Here is a 15214-nt window from a genome sequence, read left to right on the forward strand (position 1 = left end):
GGGATGTGTGACGAGAACAATCAGCCATCAGATGAAAACTGAATTTGACCCCCCATCTCCAACCCCGAAATGGTGGAGTTGCACATCCAACAGGAAGCTCTTGTTGCTTTCTCCGCCTGTTTTTGCCAAAAAATCAAGCGCCATCTGTTTGCCACTCAAGCAGCCGTCCCCGCACCCCCCTGGAGTTCGGACTCCCCCAGACCGTCTGTCAAGCTCCTTCTCACCGACCACCCCCTCGCCCTCCCGCCAAGCGTCATGGCGGCGCCGATCGCCTCGTTGGGGGCCGCCAGGCGACACGGATGATGCGGCTTTGTGGAACCGCTGCTCGGATCAGCCGCTGAATTAGCGGATGCACCGGATGAGGGCGAGCAGGCCGAAAGGAAGCTGCGAGAGATTCCAGGAAAAGGAGGCCGCCGTTGAAAAAGATCAATCTGTGGAGGCTCTCAGTCCATCGAGGAAAAGGTTTCTTCAGCCATCATCTGGACTACTTTGAAGGTGTCTGACGTTTCGCTTCTCATCCGAGAAGCTTCGTCAACAAACTAAAGTTGTGCTGGTAACCGCACCAAGGACCTCTGCTATTATAGCTCCCTGCTGTAATCTATTAGCTAGCTAGCATTCCATTAGCTAGCCAGCTAGCTTTCTATCTATTTGAATTACTTCCGGTTTGAGTGAACGCTGGCGTGTGTGGCTGCCACTGCTCACCCACAGAAAAACGTATCCTGTGACTGTAAAGTGACCTTGAGAGTTTTGAAAGAAATGAAACATATTATTACTATCATTATAACGAGGTTGAAAATTATCAGCGCTGCAGACATTGGCAACCAATCCCCCATCACCCCCCCCAAAAATTGTCAATAAAGTTTTGGCTCTCCGTGTAGAAATAGAAAATCTAGAGCGAATTTTCCCACATAAGTGCGCGGTGAGTTAATATATATATATATATATATATATATATATATATATATATATATATATATATATATATATATATATATATATATATATATAATATTTTTTTGCCCCTCCCCCAACCCGCCGTACACGAAGGAGCATTAATCCATCCCAAACAGCTCCGAGGAGACGGCTCGCTAATAATTTACGCTGACTTAAGAATCTGTTTGTGTCGGCGACGAGCCGGTGAAAGATTAATAACTGCCATAATAAGAACGCCGAACGTCCCCGGGAAATAAAGAGCGCAAGAGGAGAAAAAAAAATAATAATACCCCCGATGCGTCGGGATCAATAAAAAAGGCAAATTAGCCGTTAGCGATGTCGTTCAATTACAGGCCCCGTCGCCGCTTGATTGGTCAGCGGGATAGGTACGGAAAAATGACGGGCGGGTAAGCCGTCCAATAAAATCATACAAGTGTCCCCATTTCAACTGGCGGGCGGCCATTTGCAATTGATTGTTTTCGCGATGTACAAAATGGCTGACATTGAAGCATCATTAAAGTACGTTGATCTTTTCCAAACTCATAAATCGGTCATCATGTTTGATTAATAAAATAGAGATTAAAAATAGAGATTAAAATATAGATATATCCAATCAAAGCTGGGGTTTTTGAACGTCTCGGTTATTAACCAATTCGATTTTTGACCAATTTGTTATTATTTTTTTATTTTATGCCTCGGTTTATTAATAATAATAATACATTTCATTTATCAGCGCCTTTCAAAACTCTCAAGGTCACTTTACAGTCACAGAATTACGTTTTTCTGTGGGTGAGCAGCGGCAGCCACTCGCGCTAGCGTTCACTCAACCCGGAATCACTCAAAAAGATAAAAAGCTCGCTAGCTAGCTAAGAGATAGCTAGACAGCTAATAGATAGCTAGCTAGCTATCTTGATAGCTAACATGTTTCCTGACTCAAATAGCTAGCTAGCTAGTTATAGACCAAATAGATAGCTAAATAGATAGATGGATACACCCAAAACAAAAAAGAATCTGGCTATTTTCCAGTGTATAAGGCGCACCCAAAAGCCTTGATTTTCTTGTCCTTGTGGCTTATACAATGGTGCGCCTTGTATGGGAAGTCATATTGAGCCACAACAGGCGCCCAATTGCTCGTCCGCTCTTGTTTTCCCGTTGTGAAAATTGTAATTACACAAGCGCCCTCGCAACAAAAGCCTTTTCCTGCGTGTGCTAGCGACAACAGCGGCTAATTGCCCTCCTTTCACTCACAACACTCCACATCTATTTTGTTTTCCAACAAACAACAACTTGATTGTTCAGCGTGAAAGGAATCCTCCCCGATGGAGAATTAATTGGCCGGCGTTTGCCCGGCAAAGGCTCTCGAGAATTTGCCGAAAGACGTCGATGGACGCCATCTTGCCGCAAACATCTGTTTGCGCTAGTTAGCGCCTCATTTCCGTCAGACAATGGCAGCTGCCGTCATCCAATCGCGACGGCAAAAAAAATGGTTGACTTCCATTCTTGCGTGATGTCACCAACACCCCCCCGCCCCGCCGCACCCTCCGCCATGTCTTATTGGATGGACCTCCTTAGCCCCGCCTCCCCTTGCTATAATGCTACCTAGCTAGCTATTTGCTATCTATTAGCTATCTGGCTAGCTATGTGGCTATCCCGCTAGCTAGCTATCTAGCTATCCATTAGCTGTCTGGATATCTGGCTCGATATCTATTAGCTATGTATTAGCTAGCTTTCTATCTATTTGAGTTACTTCCGGGTTGAGCGAACGCCGGCGCATTTGAGCTAAATTTGTTTAGTGAGCTATTTTTACAGAAGTATGTGATATGTGGCGCAGATCATGTCGCAAAAGAAACGGCTAGTTTTGTTGAATGAGTCACGCGCCGCAACAGATGATACGCTAGCTCCCAATGCTATCAAATCCATGTTCTGCGTTAGCTTGGCTAGTTCTGTCGAACGAGTCACGCGCTGCAACCGATGCTATGCTAGCTCCCAATGCTATCAAATCCATGTACTTCGTTAGCTTGGCTAGTTCTGTCGAACGAGTCACGCACCGCAACTGACGATACGCTAGCTCTGTCGCTGTCGTCATGATGTGCAATTTTTGGACATTTTCTGTGTTCCTCCATCTTGTCGCTCTCTTTCCACCCCCCCTACCCCCTCCCTCACCCAACACGTCAATCAAATCAACCAACATGTCCTCAAATGCTCCGGTTTAGTGATGCGCTAATATGCTATGCTAACATTGCAACCACATATTTCCTTTTTTCCCATTTTAGTGCTTTTTTTCCAGCTTCAGCTGTTGTTAAAGTGCTATATAAACCCATCGCATTGTATTTTGTAGAGCCGCCCCCATTTCAATATCATATAACTCCACATATCATTTAGGAATTTCCTGAAAAGTACAACTTACATTAACTCATTCACTGCCATTCACAAATTTATTTGGGGATTGAAAATATGACGTAGAGCGCCATTCCCGAAATTGTTTGGGTTTTGTTTTTTCTTGCTTGGGTGTCGATAAAGCGATGGCCAGACCTCTGGCAATGTTTTTCCCTTGCTGTCTCCCCCTCCTTCACCCAAAACCTCATTCAAATCGACAAACGTGTCTTCAAATGCTCTGGTTTGGTTGATGTGCTAATATGCTATGCTAACCACATATTTTCCCCTCCACTGTTGTTATTTTGAAAGAGGGGTTTTGGACGGGCAGGCCCACGGGCTACTCGTGTGGTCCTCGGAGAGGACTTTGTACCCGCAGGCCTCCTGTTGGTGACCCCCAAGAGGACAATATCACAACAAAAAACGAAGACATCTGAAAAATGTCCTCCCGGGTACATTTGTCGTCCACCTGAAAGGAAATTTGACGCCTGTCAGATTTTGAAAGAGTTGTTTGGATTCTGTCTGCCGGATGGGGGGTGGACTTCCCCCCCCCGTCCCCCCCGTCTCCCCCAACCACTTCTTTGAAGGGGACACTCATGCGTCTTGTTTGTGTCATCATCCGTGAGGCCATTCAAATGCGGGTGACGGTCGTTGGACTTGGACACTTCAAAATGTCCCTCACCCCCTCACCCACTCCCTCACCCAGTCCCTCACCCACTCCCTCACCCACTCCCTCACCCCCCCTCCGTGAGGGGTCTCGGTGCCTCCGAACAAAAACACAAGTGAATCAGTCTCTATTGATTTTCTGCATACCCAATCGGGACGCTTTCAAAGCCAGCGTTCTTTGGGCCGCTTAACCAGGGGAACCAGGGAAACCGGAGAACCGGTTCTTGCCTGCTTTCAGAGAACTCATTTCAATGACATGCGGCGGAGTCTCGGGGAAGGATCTTCACTAGGTTCACTTTTTTTTTTTTTTTGCCGCTCATGGCATCGTTCGACGTTTCCCACTCATCCCTCTTCACGGTGTAATCAATAGGCCGCTGCAGATTGCAGTTGTCAATGCAGTACAGTGATACTTCAGTTTACGAACTTAATTGGTTCCCAGAAATGGTGTAAGGCGAAAAGTTTGTCTTCCAAACATTCCAACAAGCTAAGCCAATTGTGCATTCCAAGGAAGTCATCTTCTTCTATTCTTCGGTGCGCGTGTCCGATTGTCAAGGGCCATGCAAAAAAAAAAAAAAAAAAAAAAAAAAGACGACGAGGCGCACGAAGGAAGACGCCGGCGCTAAAGTCGTACGGCTCAATAGCGGCGCCGCTCGCCAGCGTCTCGCCGGCAGCGGCTGCAATTACAAACACAGCACGTGTAAAAGTCAAGTGAATACAAATCACGTCATAGACACCCGGGCTTCTGCGCCGCTAACACGCACGCGTTTGCTAGCGGAAGCTATTACGTCTGCTCGTGAAGGCGCTCTGTCAAACACACAGAAAAATAGATTAGCCTCCGACGTGTCGTACAAAAGCTCGTGTAATCCCCAATGTCCTTTAAACGTCGCTTTCGCAAAGAATGACCTAGCCGCAGATGTCGCACCAAGCTAGCAGGTCATAGCAAGGACAAGTGCAGTGATACCTCGGCTTACAAATGTCTTGGTTTACGAACGTTTCCTTTTACGAATGTTACATTCCCGAGAATTTAGTCTTGGCATACAAACTATTTTTCGGGATACACACGGAGCGCCACAATGACTAATGTGCCGTTCGCGAACGAGCCCGTTCTCCTCACGAGGAAATGGCAGCCGAGTATTTTTTGGTTTTTCCCCGCCCCCGGTCTTCGATAAAGGTGCATATGATTGGTCAAGAATCCAACAGTGAGGAGGCGTTACAGAAACACAGAGCTGCAAATTAAAATAGAGATGCAGACGACAGAGAGAGAGTGAGAAGATGGATAGAAAACAGTGAATTTTGGACTCGTTTCAACTTTATTGATAGTTCAAAGGCAGAGTGTAGAGTGTAGGTTCCAGAAATTTAAGCGTCGTACAGGGATTCATAGTGTCATTCGTCGTCATGGTGAGCCAGCCAGTTCTGACGATGAAGCTGCCAAAGCTTACAAGGAATCATTCCTCAAGAGGGCCTCTCCATTCCATCAAGCCATCAACGACCTTCACAAAGGTCAATAAAACCACTTTATTATAAGGTACGTACAGTTTATTTCTTTAATTATAATACCATAGCACATTTATTATACGTAAAATAAGGCACATTTTGTCTAGTTGTAAGGCTTAGAAAATTAGAAAGTAGAAATTTGTTTTATGTGGACCTGGGAATGGATTATTCTCATTTTAATGGTTTCCTATGGGAAATTAATTTTTGGGATACACACTTTCCGCCTTATACACTCTGTCTGGGAACCAATTAAGTTCGTAAGCCAAGGTATCACTGTATTTTGTGTAGTCTCAAGGCTTATTTAGTAGAACATTATGTTTAATGGGGACCTGGGAACGGATTATTCTCATTTTTATGATTTCCTATGGGAAATTAATGTTTGGAATACACACTTTTCGCCATACACACACTTTCTGGGAACCAATAAATTTCATAAGCCAAGGTATCGCTGTATTCTTTTAGTTCCTGGGATTCAAGTGACAATGACAAAAACCCTGGCACTGGAGGGAACACATTTTTGTGCATGTCTGGCAGTGAATGAGTTAAAGAATTAACGAATCAATTCCAGAATTGTTTGCCATCGTGCAACATTGTGTAGCAACGAGCATCCTCGGTGATGTTCAAAAACACCATCTTTTCATATTCTTTATTGTGTTTTTGGTGGCAACCAATTGGCATGCATGGCCCCCCGCCGGCCTTGTAGAGTCATTGGCCCCTTTTTTTCCCCCCATGTATCGCCTCTCCTTTTTCCACACCCCGCTTTTATTTGGGTTAATTCTATTCGCTTCCAGAGCTTGCGGGGCTCCGATACGCCTCTGACACGCTTGGAGAGATAGCCGACATTCCAAGACGGCAAAGAGCGCCGGGGCTTTTCCCTGTCGCCGCCGACACACACACGCACGCACACATTCCTGTTTCAATGGTTTTGTGGGATCCGGATAACTCCAGATAAGGAGTGAGGACCACCGTTGCTGCTAAGTTTTAGAGAGGAACTAGTGTGTGTGAGTAAAAAATGTGTGTATCCAAGTGAAATGAAAATACACACCAAAAAATCATTTTGGGTGAATTTGTGAGGACCTCACTGAAACTTTAACAGATGCATATATAGACCCTCTAGAAGCCTTTCGAATAAAAAAAACCGTGAGGACCGGACAAAAGGTCCTCACTTGTCAAAAATGTCCTCACTACGGAGGGTATAAAATGTTAGCGGTCCTCACAAGACTATAATACAAACACACACACACACACACACACACACACACACACACACACACACACACACACACACACACACACACACACACACACACACACACACACACACACACACACACACACACACACACACACACACACACACACACACACACACACACACACACACACACGCACTCTTTGACTGAATGAGTGACACGCGCGTAGCGAGGTGACATGTTAGCGATGTGCTATTCCCCATTTCCCTCCTCAATTGCTATTTTCACAGCTCGGTTGGCAACCGGCGCGCCAAAACCTGCAAGGCGCTTCCACAACACAACAACCAGGTCAACACACACACACACACACACACACACACACACAATGTGATGCATGTTTGTCACGTTCAACTCGGTGAACCAAAGCAGCAAGGAGGAGTCTCCTTTGCAGTCGCTTTGTATTGAATCTTTATTGGCCAAGTAAAGAGCGCTGCACTAGTATCATCACTAGTATCATCATGTATCTAGTATCATCAAAAAAATGCAAAGAGGCACTATACAGTTCTATTTGGGTGACTGTATAGAGGGTTAATGGCGAATGGGGGAAGAAACTGTTGAAATGTCTGCTGGATTTGGAGAGTCGCTGGAAAAGGTGGTGGGCAGGGTGCAGAGGGTCTGGCGTTGGTTAATGGGCAGGCGCAAAGTACTAGGCCTTCGGTCTTGATTTGTAGTCCTCCCAAGATGGAGGAAAATAAGTTTTTTTTTTTTCTTCACCCAAGTGTCCGGCACAAATCATATTTCCTGTTTAACAAATGGCTCGCTGGATGTGTCAGTGCTTCTTCTTGTCCAATTGTGTATGTGTGTGTGTGTGTGTGGGGGGGGGGGCTTCTGTTACCATCCCTTCATTTCACGGTCCAGCACCTCGGCGTCAATCCCTTTCCTTGGGCTCATTCTCAGCACTGTTCAAGGAACATCTACATGCAAAAAAAGCTCTGCGGGATGAGGGGGGGGGACGACGACTCCGGCGGAAGGTCGCCGGTGACATTGTGACTTTTTTTGCAGTTGTTGTTCGGCACCTTCATGACTGCGTACGTCGTGCATTAATAAGTGAGCAAAATGGTAGCAAAGAAGTTCATTTGAGGAAACGCTGATGTGACATTTTTTTTTTTTTTGGGGGGGGGGGCTGTTCGTTGACATGACAACCGTGGTCTGAAGGTGACCAAAAATTCGTGTCATTAATAAAAATGTTCATATTTTGCAGCACTGCAAATAAATGTTCGTATGTACCGTTGTTTGTAACTTGAATGTTCGTAAGTAGGGGAGCGTCTGTATAAACCAATATGTCCTTGAGAGCTTTGAAAGGTGCTTAAAATGTAATCTATTATTATTATTCGCTGTCTATAAGAAATCTATTAGCTAACTGGCTGGCTACATAACTATCTGGCTGGCTAGCTATTAGCTATATATCTAGTTTTCTAGCTGTCGAGCTGGCTATTTGCTATGTATTAGCTGTCTATTAGCTATCTATTAGCTAACTGGCTGGCTAGCTTCTTCTTCTTCTTCTTCTTCTTCTTCTTCTTCTTCTTCTTCTTCTTCTTCTTCTTCTTCTTCTTATTATTATTATTATTATTATTATTATTATTATTATTATTATGGCAAAAAATGACTTTGACACCCCTGCTGTAAAACAAGCATTCGGTTGACCTTTGTGTAGCATTTCCTGACACTGCCTCCTAGTGTTCTGGCATGTAAACTACACGTTTTTAAAATGGCTTCCATGTCGTTCCCTTTTATCTTTCGCTGGCTCGTCGCTCACGTGAGCATCTGTCTTCCCATCTGTTTCGGATCTTTGAATTCTCAGCGGAATTTCCTGTCTGTTGTGTGTATTTTGCAGGCGCCGCCGTGCGTGACGCCGAATTTGGACAACTGCCGGACAACATTACCGTGCTCCAAGGCCAGAGCGTCACTTTGAGGTGAGTCTTCAACCCATGCACCATTGGAAAAAATGTCTTTATTTATTGTACAGTACAGTTTATTTCTTTAACTATAATACAATAGCACATTTATTCGATATATAATATGGTATATTTTGTGTAGTTTTGAGCCTTATTTAGTATAAAATTATGTTTTATGGGGACCCGGGAACGGATTATTATCATTTTAATAGTTTCCTATGGGAAATGTATTTTTGGGATACACACTTTTCGCTTTACACACTCTGTCTGGGAACCAATTCAGTTCGTAAACTGAAACTAACTAACTAACTAAACTGAAAATTGCTACTTCTGAAGCACTGGTGTCAAAGATGAGGCCCGGGTGCCAAATCTGGCCCGCCACATCAATTAATTCGGCCCACCAAAAGCAAATCAAACATGTGAAATTCCACGCACATCTATCAAGCTAGCGTTAGCTATTTATGGAGCCATTAACATATATTCAATACAAAATATAGCACGGAAGCAACTTACAAACAAATTCACCTTACGAACGACTGTTCATAAGGGGAGCGTCTGTATATAAATCAAGATGCATATTGCAAATTTCCCCATTGTGAGACTATTAAAGGCAATCGGATTCTGATATATATATATATATATATATATATATATATATATATATATATATATATATATATATATATATATATATATATTATAATAATAATAATAATAATAATAATAATAATAATAATACATTTGATATCTAAGCGCCTTTCAAAACTCTCAAGGACACTTTACAGTCACATGATCAGTCTTTTTCTGTGGGTATGCAGCGGCAGTCACGCGCCAGCGTTCACTCAACCCAGAAGTAAATCAAATAGAAAGAAAGCTAGCTAGCTAGCTAATAGATACAGTAGTAATAATAATACATTTGATTTCTAAACGCCTTTCAAAACTCTCAAGGACACTTTACACTCACAGGGTCATTTTTTTCTGTGGGTGAGCAGCGGCAGCCACACGCGCCGGCGTTCACACAGCCATTATTTTGCACATTGTCTGCCAGTCAATGAGTTAATGGCTTTAGTTTTCACCTTGAGGTCTTCTCGTTTGTTATTTGGATTGACTTTTTTTTTTTTCTTTCCGCATGAAATTAGAGTGCGGACGATGAGGAAATGATTGTTGTTGTCAAACGATTCCCCGTGTCGCATTTCTCATCAGGCCTTTTACGACTTGACGAGCGGCAACAAAAGGGGCCTATTTTCCTCATCAAAAGTATGCGCGTCCACGCCGGACAGCCCGCGGCCCACAAACAAAATACAAAAGCGCTTTATAAATAAACTTCCACTTGAATGTAAATCATTTTTTTTCCCTCCCAAGTGGCTCCAAGTACTTCTTTTTTTATTTTTATTTGTATTTTTTTTTTCCTATTGTGCTCCAGACGATTGGTTTTGATGCGGGCCATTAATAGCAAGCCACATTTGATGTTATTACGCTTCTCATTTCCTGTGGGTTGCGATTGCTGCAGCAGCAGAAGACGTGATCAAGTTTCAAATTCGGACACAGATTTTCTCGGGTTTTTTTTTTAGGGCGGAATTAATCGCAATCTAAACCGTGTCTGTACATCCGCTCGACAAACTGCCATTCACAAATTTATTCGGGAATTGAAAATATGACGGAGAGCGCCATTCCCCCAAAAAAATTCTTACTCGGGTGCAGATAAAGCGCTGGCCATGGCCTCTGGCAATGTTTTTTCTCTTCCGCAAGGGGGCAGCATTTTCCTTTTTATCCGTGTTGGTGCTTTGGTGTTGTTAAAGCGCTATAGCAACCAATATCTAATTGTATTTTGGACAGCTACCCTCATTTCAAGCTCAGATAACTCCAGACCCATATCATTTAGGAATTAAACCTGAGAGATACAATTTAATAATCATCAATTTCATTTATAAGTGCCTTTTAAAACTCTCAAGGTCACTTTACAGTCACAGGATCAGTTTTTCTGTGGGTGAGTAGCGGCAGCCACACGTGCCAGCGTTCACTCACCCGGAAGTAACTCAAAAAGATAGAAAGCTAGCTAGCTAGCTAATAGAATGCTAGATAGCTAATATGTTTTCTGACTCAATTAGCTACATTATATTACATTAACTCATTCACAAATTCATTCAAGAATTGCAAATATGACAGAGGGTGCCATTCCCAAATATGTTCAGATTCTTCTTTTCATGCTTGGATGCCGATATAGCGCTGGCCAGACCTCTGGCAAAGTTTGGAATTGATACGGAAGGACTTCTTTAATGGCTCCCAAACATTTCTGCTTTCCTCTTCAAAACTGTTTGAATCATATTCAGAACTCGATGAGTAACAAGAAAGCATCCCCCAATCTGAACACTTTGAAGCCATTGTTTGGATTCTGGAGCAAGGCAGTTTGTGAAGGAGTGTCCTGGCGTGACGTCACAAACAAGGGGGCGGGACTTTCTGAAACTCACCATTTCCGAGGTCATTTTGAAGCAGTTTTGGGACACTCGAAGTCATTTTTATTGCTGTTTTGCATTTGGCTAAAAATATCAGCCTGCGTGTTTTGGCTATTTTAGATGCTATCAAACGTTTTTCGCATGTCAGTTAAAAAAAAAAAAAAAATGGTGTCGGTTGTCCTTTAATGGGAGGCAAGGACGACGGTCGCTGAACCAAATGAACAAAGTCGAAATCCGCTACACTCGACGTCTCGCTTTGGCGTTGGCGTCGTGCTAAAATCGTTTTAATGCATGGAAGCTTACTCAGCGCCGTTGTACGAGGTGGATTGAAAAAGGACGCTCGTGAAGAAACGGGCACAGGCGGCACAAAGCTTTGCCCTCATGGAAATGATGTACTATTCACGGAACATTTTTTTAGATTCTTTATTTTTTTTTTTTTTGTAAATCAACCAGAACACTTGGGAGGAGGTTTTTTTTTTTGACACGAAAACACTCAAGGCGGGTGGGTGCACTCGACGTGCGTCAGTGTCATCATTGTCGCTTTGTAGCGGGCGGACGCCAACGCAAAGAAGAAGAAGAAGAAGAGCTCAAGGCCGACAGGAAGCGGAGTGAATTCCTGTGTTGATTTAACAACGAGCGCAAGAGAGCGAAAAGCCAAAGCTTGACAAGACAGAAAAAAAAAATAACGCGGGTGGCAAGAAGGCGGCCAAGGGCAGGCCGCAAACGACACACAGCAGGAAGCTGCTAGCTTAGCTAACAAAGCGAGGGGAAAAGTGAAAAAAAAAAAAAACAAAAATGTCGCAGGGAAGCAACGTGACAATCAAACACTAAAACGTAACCAGTAATATATTAAAATAATAATAATAATAATACATTTCATCGATAAGCGCGTTTTAAAACTCAACTCAAATAGATAGAAAGCTAACTAGCTAGCTAATAGATAGCTAATAATAATAATAATAATAATAATAATCAATTTTAGTCCTAAGCTCCTTTCAAAACTCTCAAGGATAGACAGCTAGATAGCTAATAGATAGGTAACTATATCGCTAATAGCTAGCTAGCTAACTAGCTAATAGATAACTAATAATAACAATAATAATAATAATAATAATACATTTTCTTCCTAAGCGCATTTCAAAACTCTCAAGGATAGATAGGTAATAGATGGATAGTCAGATAGCTATCTAATAGCTACTTAGCTAGCTAATAGATAGCTAATAATAATAATACATTTTCTTCCTAAGTGCCTTTCGAAACTCTCAAGGATAGATAGGTAATAGATGGATAGTTAGATAGCTATCTAATAGCTAGCTAGCTAATAGACAGCTAATAATAATAATAATACATTTTCTTTCTAAGCGCCTTTAAAAACTCTCAAGGATAAGTAGCTAATAGATAGCTATATAGATAGCTAGCTAGGTAGCTATGTCGCTAATAGCTAGCGAGTTGGATAGCGAGCTAAGTAGTTAGATAGCCAGCTAGATAGCAAATAGATACAGCGCTTTAACAAAGGTTGAAGCTGTAACAAAGCGCTAACATGGACAAAAGGCAAATGCCGCCCCCTGTTGGAACGAGAGAGGTCTGACCAGCGCTTGATGGACTTTTTCTCTTCTTCTTGCTGTCAGGTGTCGTATCAACGAGGAGGTGACCCACAAGGCCTGGCTGAACCGCTCCAACATTTTGTTCACGGGGACGGACAAGTGGTCGCTGGACAAGCGAGTGACGCTGGTCAACAGCAACAGCAGCGACTTCTCGGTCCACATCGACAAGGTGCAAGTGAGCGACGAGGGGCCCTACACTTGCACCTTCCAGGCCAACAACAAGCCGCGCGTCGCCCATGTCTACCTCATCGTGCAAGGTCACTAGCCACATTTACTACTTTTACATTCATTCGTCTATCTATCTATCTCGTTCTATCTATCTATCTATCTATCTATCTGTCTATCTATCTATCTATCTATCTATCTAGCTATCTATCTATCTATCTATCTATCTATCTATCTGTCTGTCTGTCTGTCTGTCTGTCTGTCTGAAGCATATTTGATCAGTTAATAATAATAATAATAATAATAATGCTTTGCTGCTGTGAAATGTAAATTTCTCCACTGCGAAACTAATAAAGGCAAATCCAATCGAATCAAATAATTATAATGTGATGTAATGTAATGTAATATGTATGTATAGTATAGTATAGTATAGTATACATAATATGTATGTATAATAGAATAGAATAGAATAACAACTTAATAATACAATTAATTTATTAATAATCAATAAAAAATAATACATTAAATAGAACCGGCGCACTTGTGTGTTGACTAATAGTAATGATTTGTGCAAAATGATGATGGATTTCCGAAATAGCGCCATGAGTCTGCGATTTTCATAACATTTGGTCTATTTTTTTTGTTTGCCAATTTACCCGTTGAACCCGCAAAAAAAAAAGATGGCTGCATCCACCTGACGGTCTTCTTTGCTCACAATCCGCCAAATGACTTAATGACGCGTTCCGTTCGTTGGCCGCCATCGAGGTTCGCCACGCCGGAAACAATCGCTACTTTTCATGGGTGACTTTTGGTATGACATGGCGCCGATCGTCAATTTCCCCCCGAGGGGCGAAAAGTCCCGACTTGATTCCAAAGATAAACGGGAGGCAAAAAGCGCAGGTGGCGCCTGAAAAAAGTCTGCGGATGACAGCATTTTATTATTTATTTTTTTTCCCGCCGAATCCGTCGCCTTGTTTGTCTTGATTTGCGAAAGTCTGACAGATCGGACGCCGGCCGACAGCCGCGCGGAGGCTCGACTGCATCTGCTCGGGGAAAATGTCGGAAAAACGTGTCGCGGAAGGCGCGCTGATTGCTGATTAGCGGCGGGAAAACAAGACGGGTTGTCGTTGAAAGCGCTAGCTCCTCCGAACTTCGACCGGAAAGTCTTTGTAGAGCAAAAATAAACGAGATTTCCCATCCCGTTGGCGTATCAATTTGGTGATCAAGAGGCACCCTGGAGGAAAGACTATTTTCCAACTTGTGAAAATCCATCTTCGTCTATCAAGCTAGCTAGTGAGTGAACTAGCTAGCTCTCTTTCTACTCAGCTAGGTGGCTAAATCTGGCCCGCAACATCATTTTATTCGGCCCGCCAAAGTAAATCAAACTTGTTAAATTCCATGCTCATCTATCGAGCGAGCTTGCTAGCGATCGAGCTTATTAGTGAGTGAGCTAGCTTGCTGTCTTTTTATTCAGCTTTATTAGCTGGCTAATCCTTTACATCGCAGGTGTCAAAGTCAAGACCTGGAGGCTAAATCTGGCCCTCCACATCATTTTATTCTCACCGCGAAAGCCGATCAAACTTGTGAGGTTCCATGCTCATCTATCGAGCTAGCAAGTGAGCTAACTCGCTCGCTTTCTATTCAGCCAGCTGGCTAATCCTTTACATGACAGGTGTCAAAGTCAAGGCCCGGGGGCCAGTTTTGGGCCACCACATAATTTTATTCGTCCCGTGAAAGCAAGTCAAACTTGCGAAATTACATGTTCATCTATCGAACGATCTAATAAGTGAACTAGCGAGCTCTCATTCTATTCAGCTAGCTGGCTAATCCTTTACATCAAATCTGGCCCACCACATCATTTTATTTGGCCCACAAAAGCCAATCGAACATTTGAAATTCCATGTTCATCTATCGAGCTAGCTAGCGAGTAAGCTAGATTGCTCTTGAGAGTTTGGGCGCTTATAAATGAAATGTATTATTATTCTGCAGCTAACTTGCCCTGGGTTTACGAAATGCTCGACTCCGAATCTGCTTGCTGTCAAAATCAAACGATTCCGTCGAATGCATCTGTTGTCTTTGAAAATCAAACAGGATAGATTCTTCTCCTAACAGCCTGCCCCCCCTTGCCCCTCCCAACATGGCCGTCAAAGAACAAGATGCCTTTTGTGGCTGACAGGTGGCAAAGAGCTGCCGACTGTCGCTCGTTTTGCCAAGCAAACAAACAAACTTGTCTGCAGGGTCCAAATCTTGGCATGGCACACCACAGCCGTACGCCATACGTCCACACCCGCATATTTAGATTGATGGGGTTTTTTTTTTTTTCCTAGCGCACCGCCGGCGCCATCGGCTAACCGGCAAGTGAAATGAGTGGCACGGCG

The 15214-nt window shown here is 43.2% G+C and overlaps 1 protein-coding gene across 1 annotated transcript in view; it reads left to right on the forward strand.

Moving 5' to 3' along the window:
* iglon5 (IgLON family member 5) overlaps positions 1-15214 on the forward strand; it is a 76960-nt gene that overhangs the window by 49700 nt on the left and 12046 nt on the right. The window contains exons 2-3 of the mRNA XM_088999527.1: positions 8554-8632; positions 12696-12928. Of these exons, the coding sequence (XP_088855653.1) occupies positions 8554-8632; positions 12696-12928 (312 nt within the window). The remainder of the gene's footprint in view (positions 1-8553; positions 8633-12695; positions 12929-15214) is intronic.

Source organism: Hippocampus bargibanti, linkage group LG06 (genome assembly GCF_051943395.1).
Source record: "Hippocampus bargibanti isolate YZ-2025 linkage group LG06, ASM5194339v1, whole genome shotgun sequence".
Taxonomy (NCBI): domain Eukaryota; kingdom Metazoa; phylum Chordata; class Actinopteri; order Syngnathiformes; family Syngnathidae; genus Hippocampus; species Hippocampus bargibanti.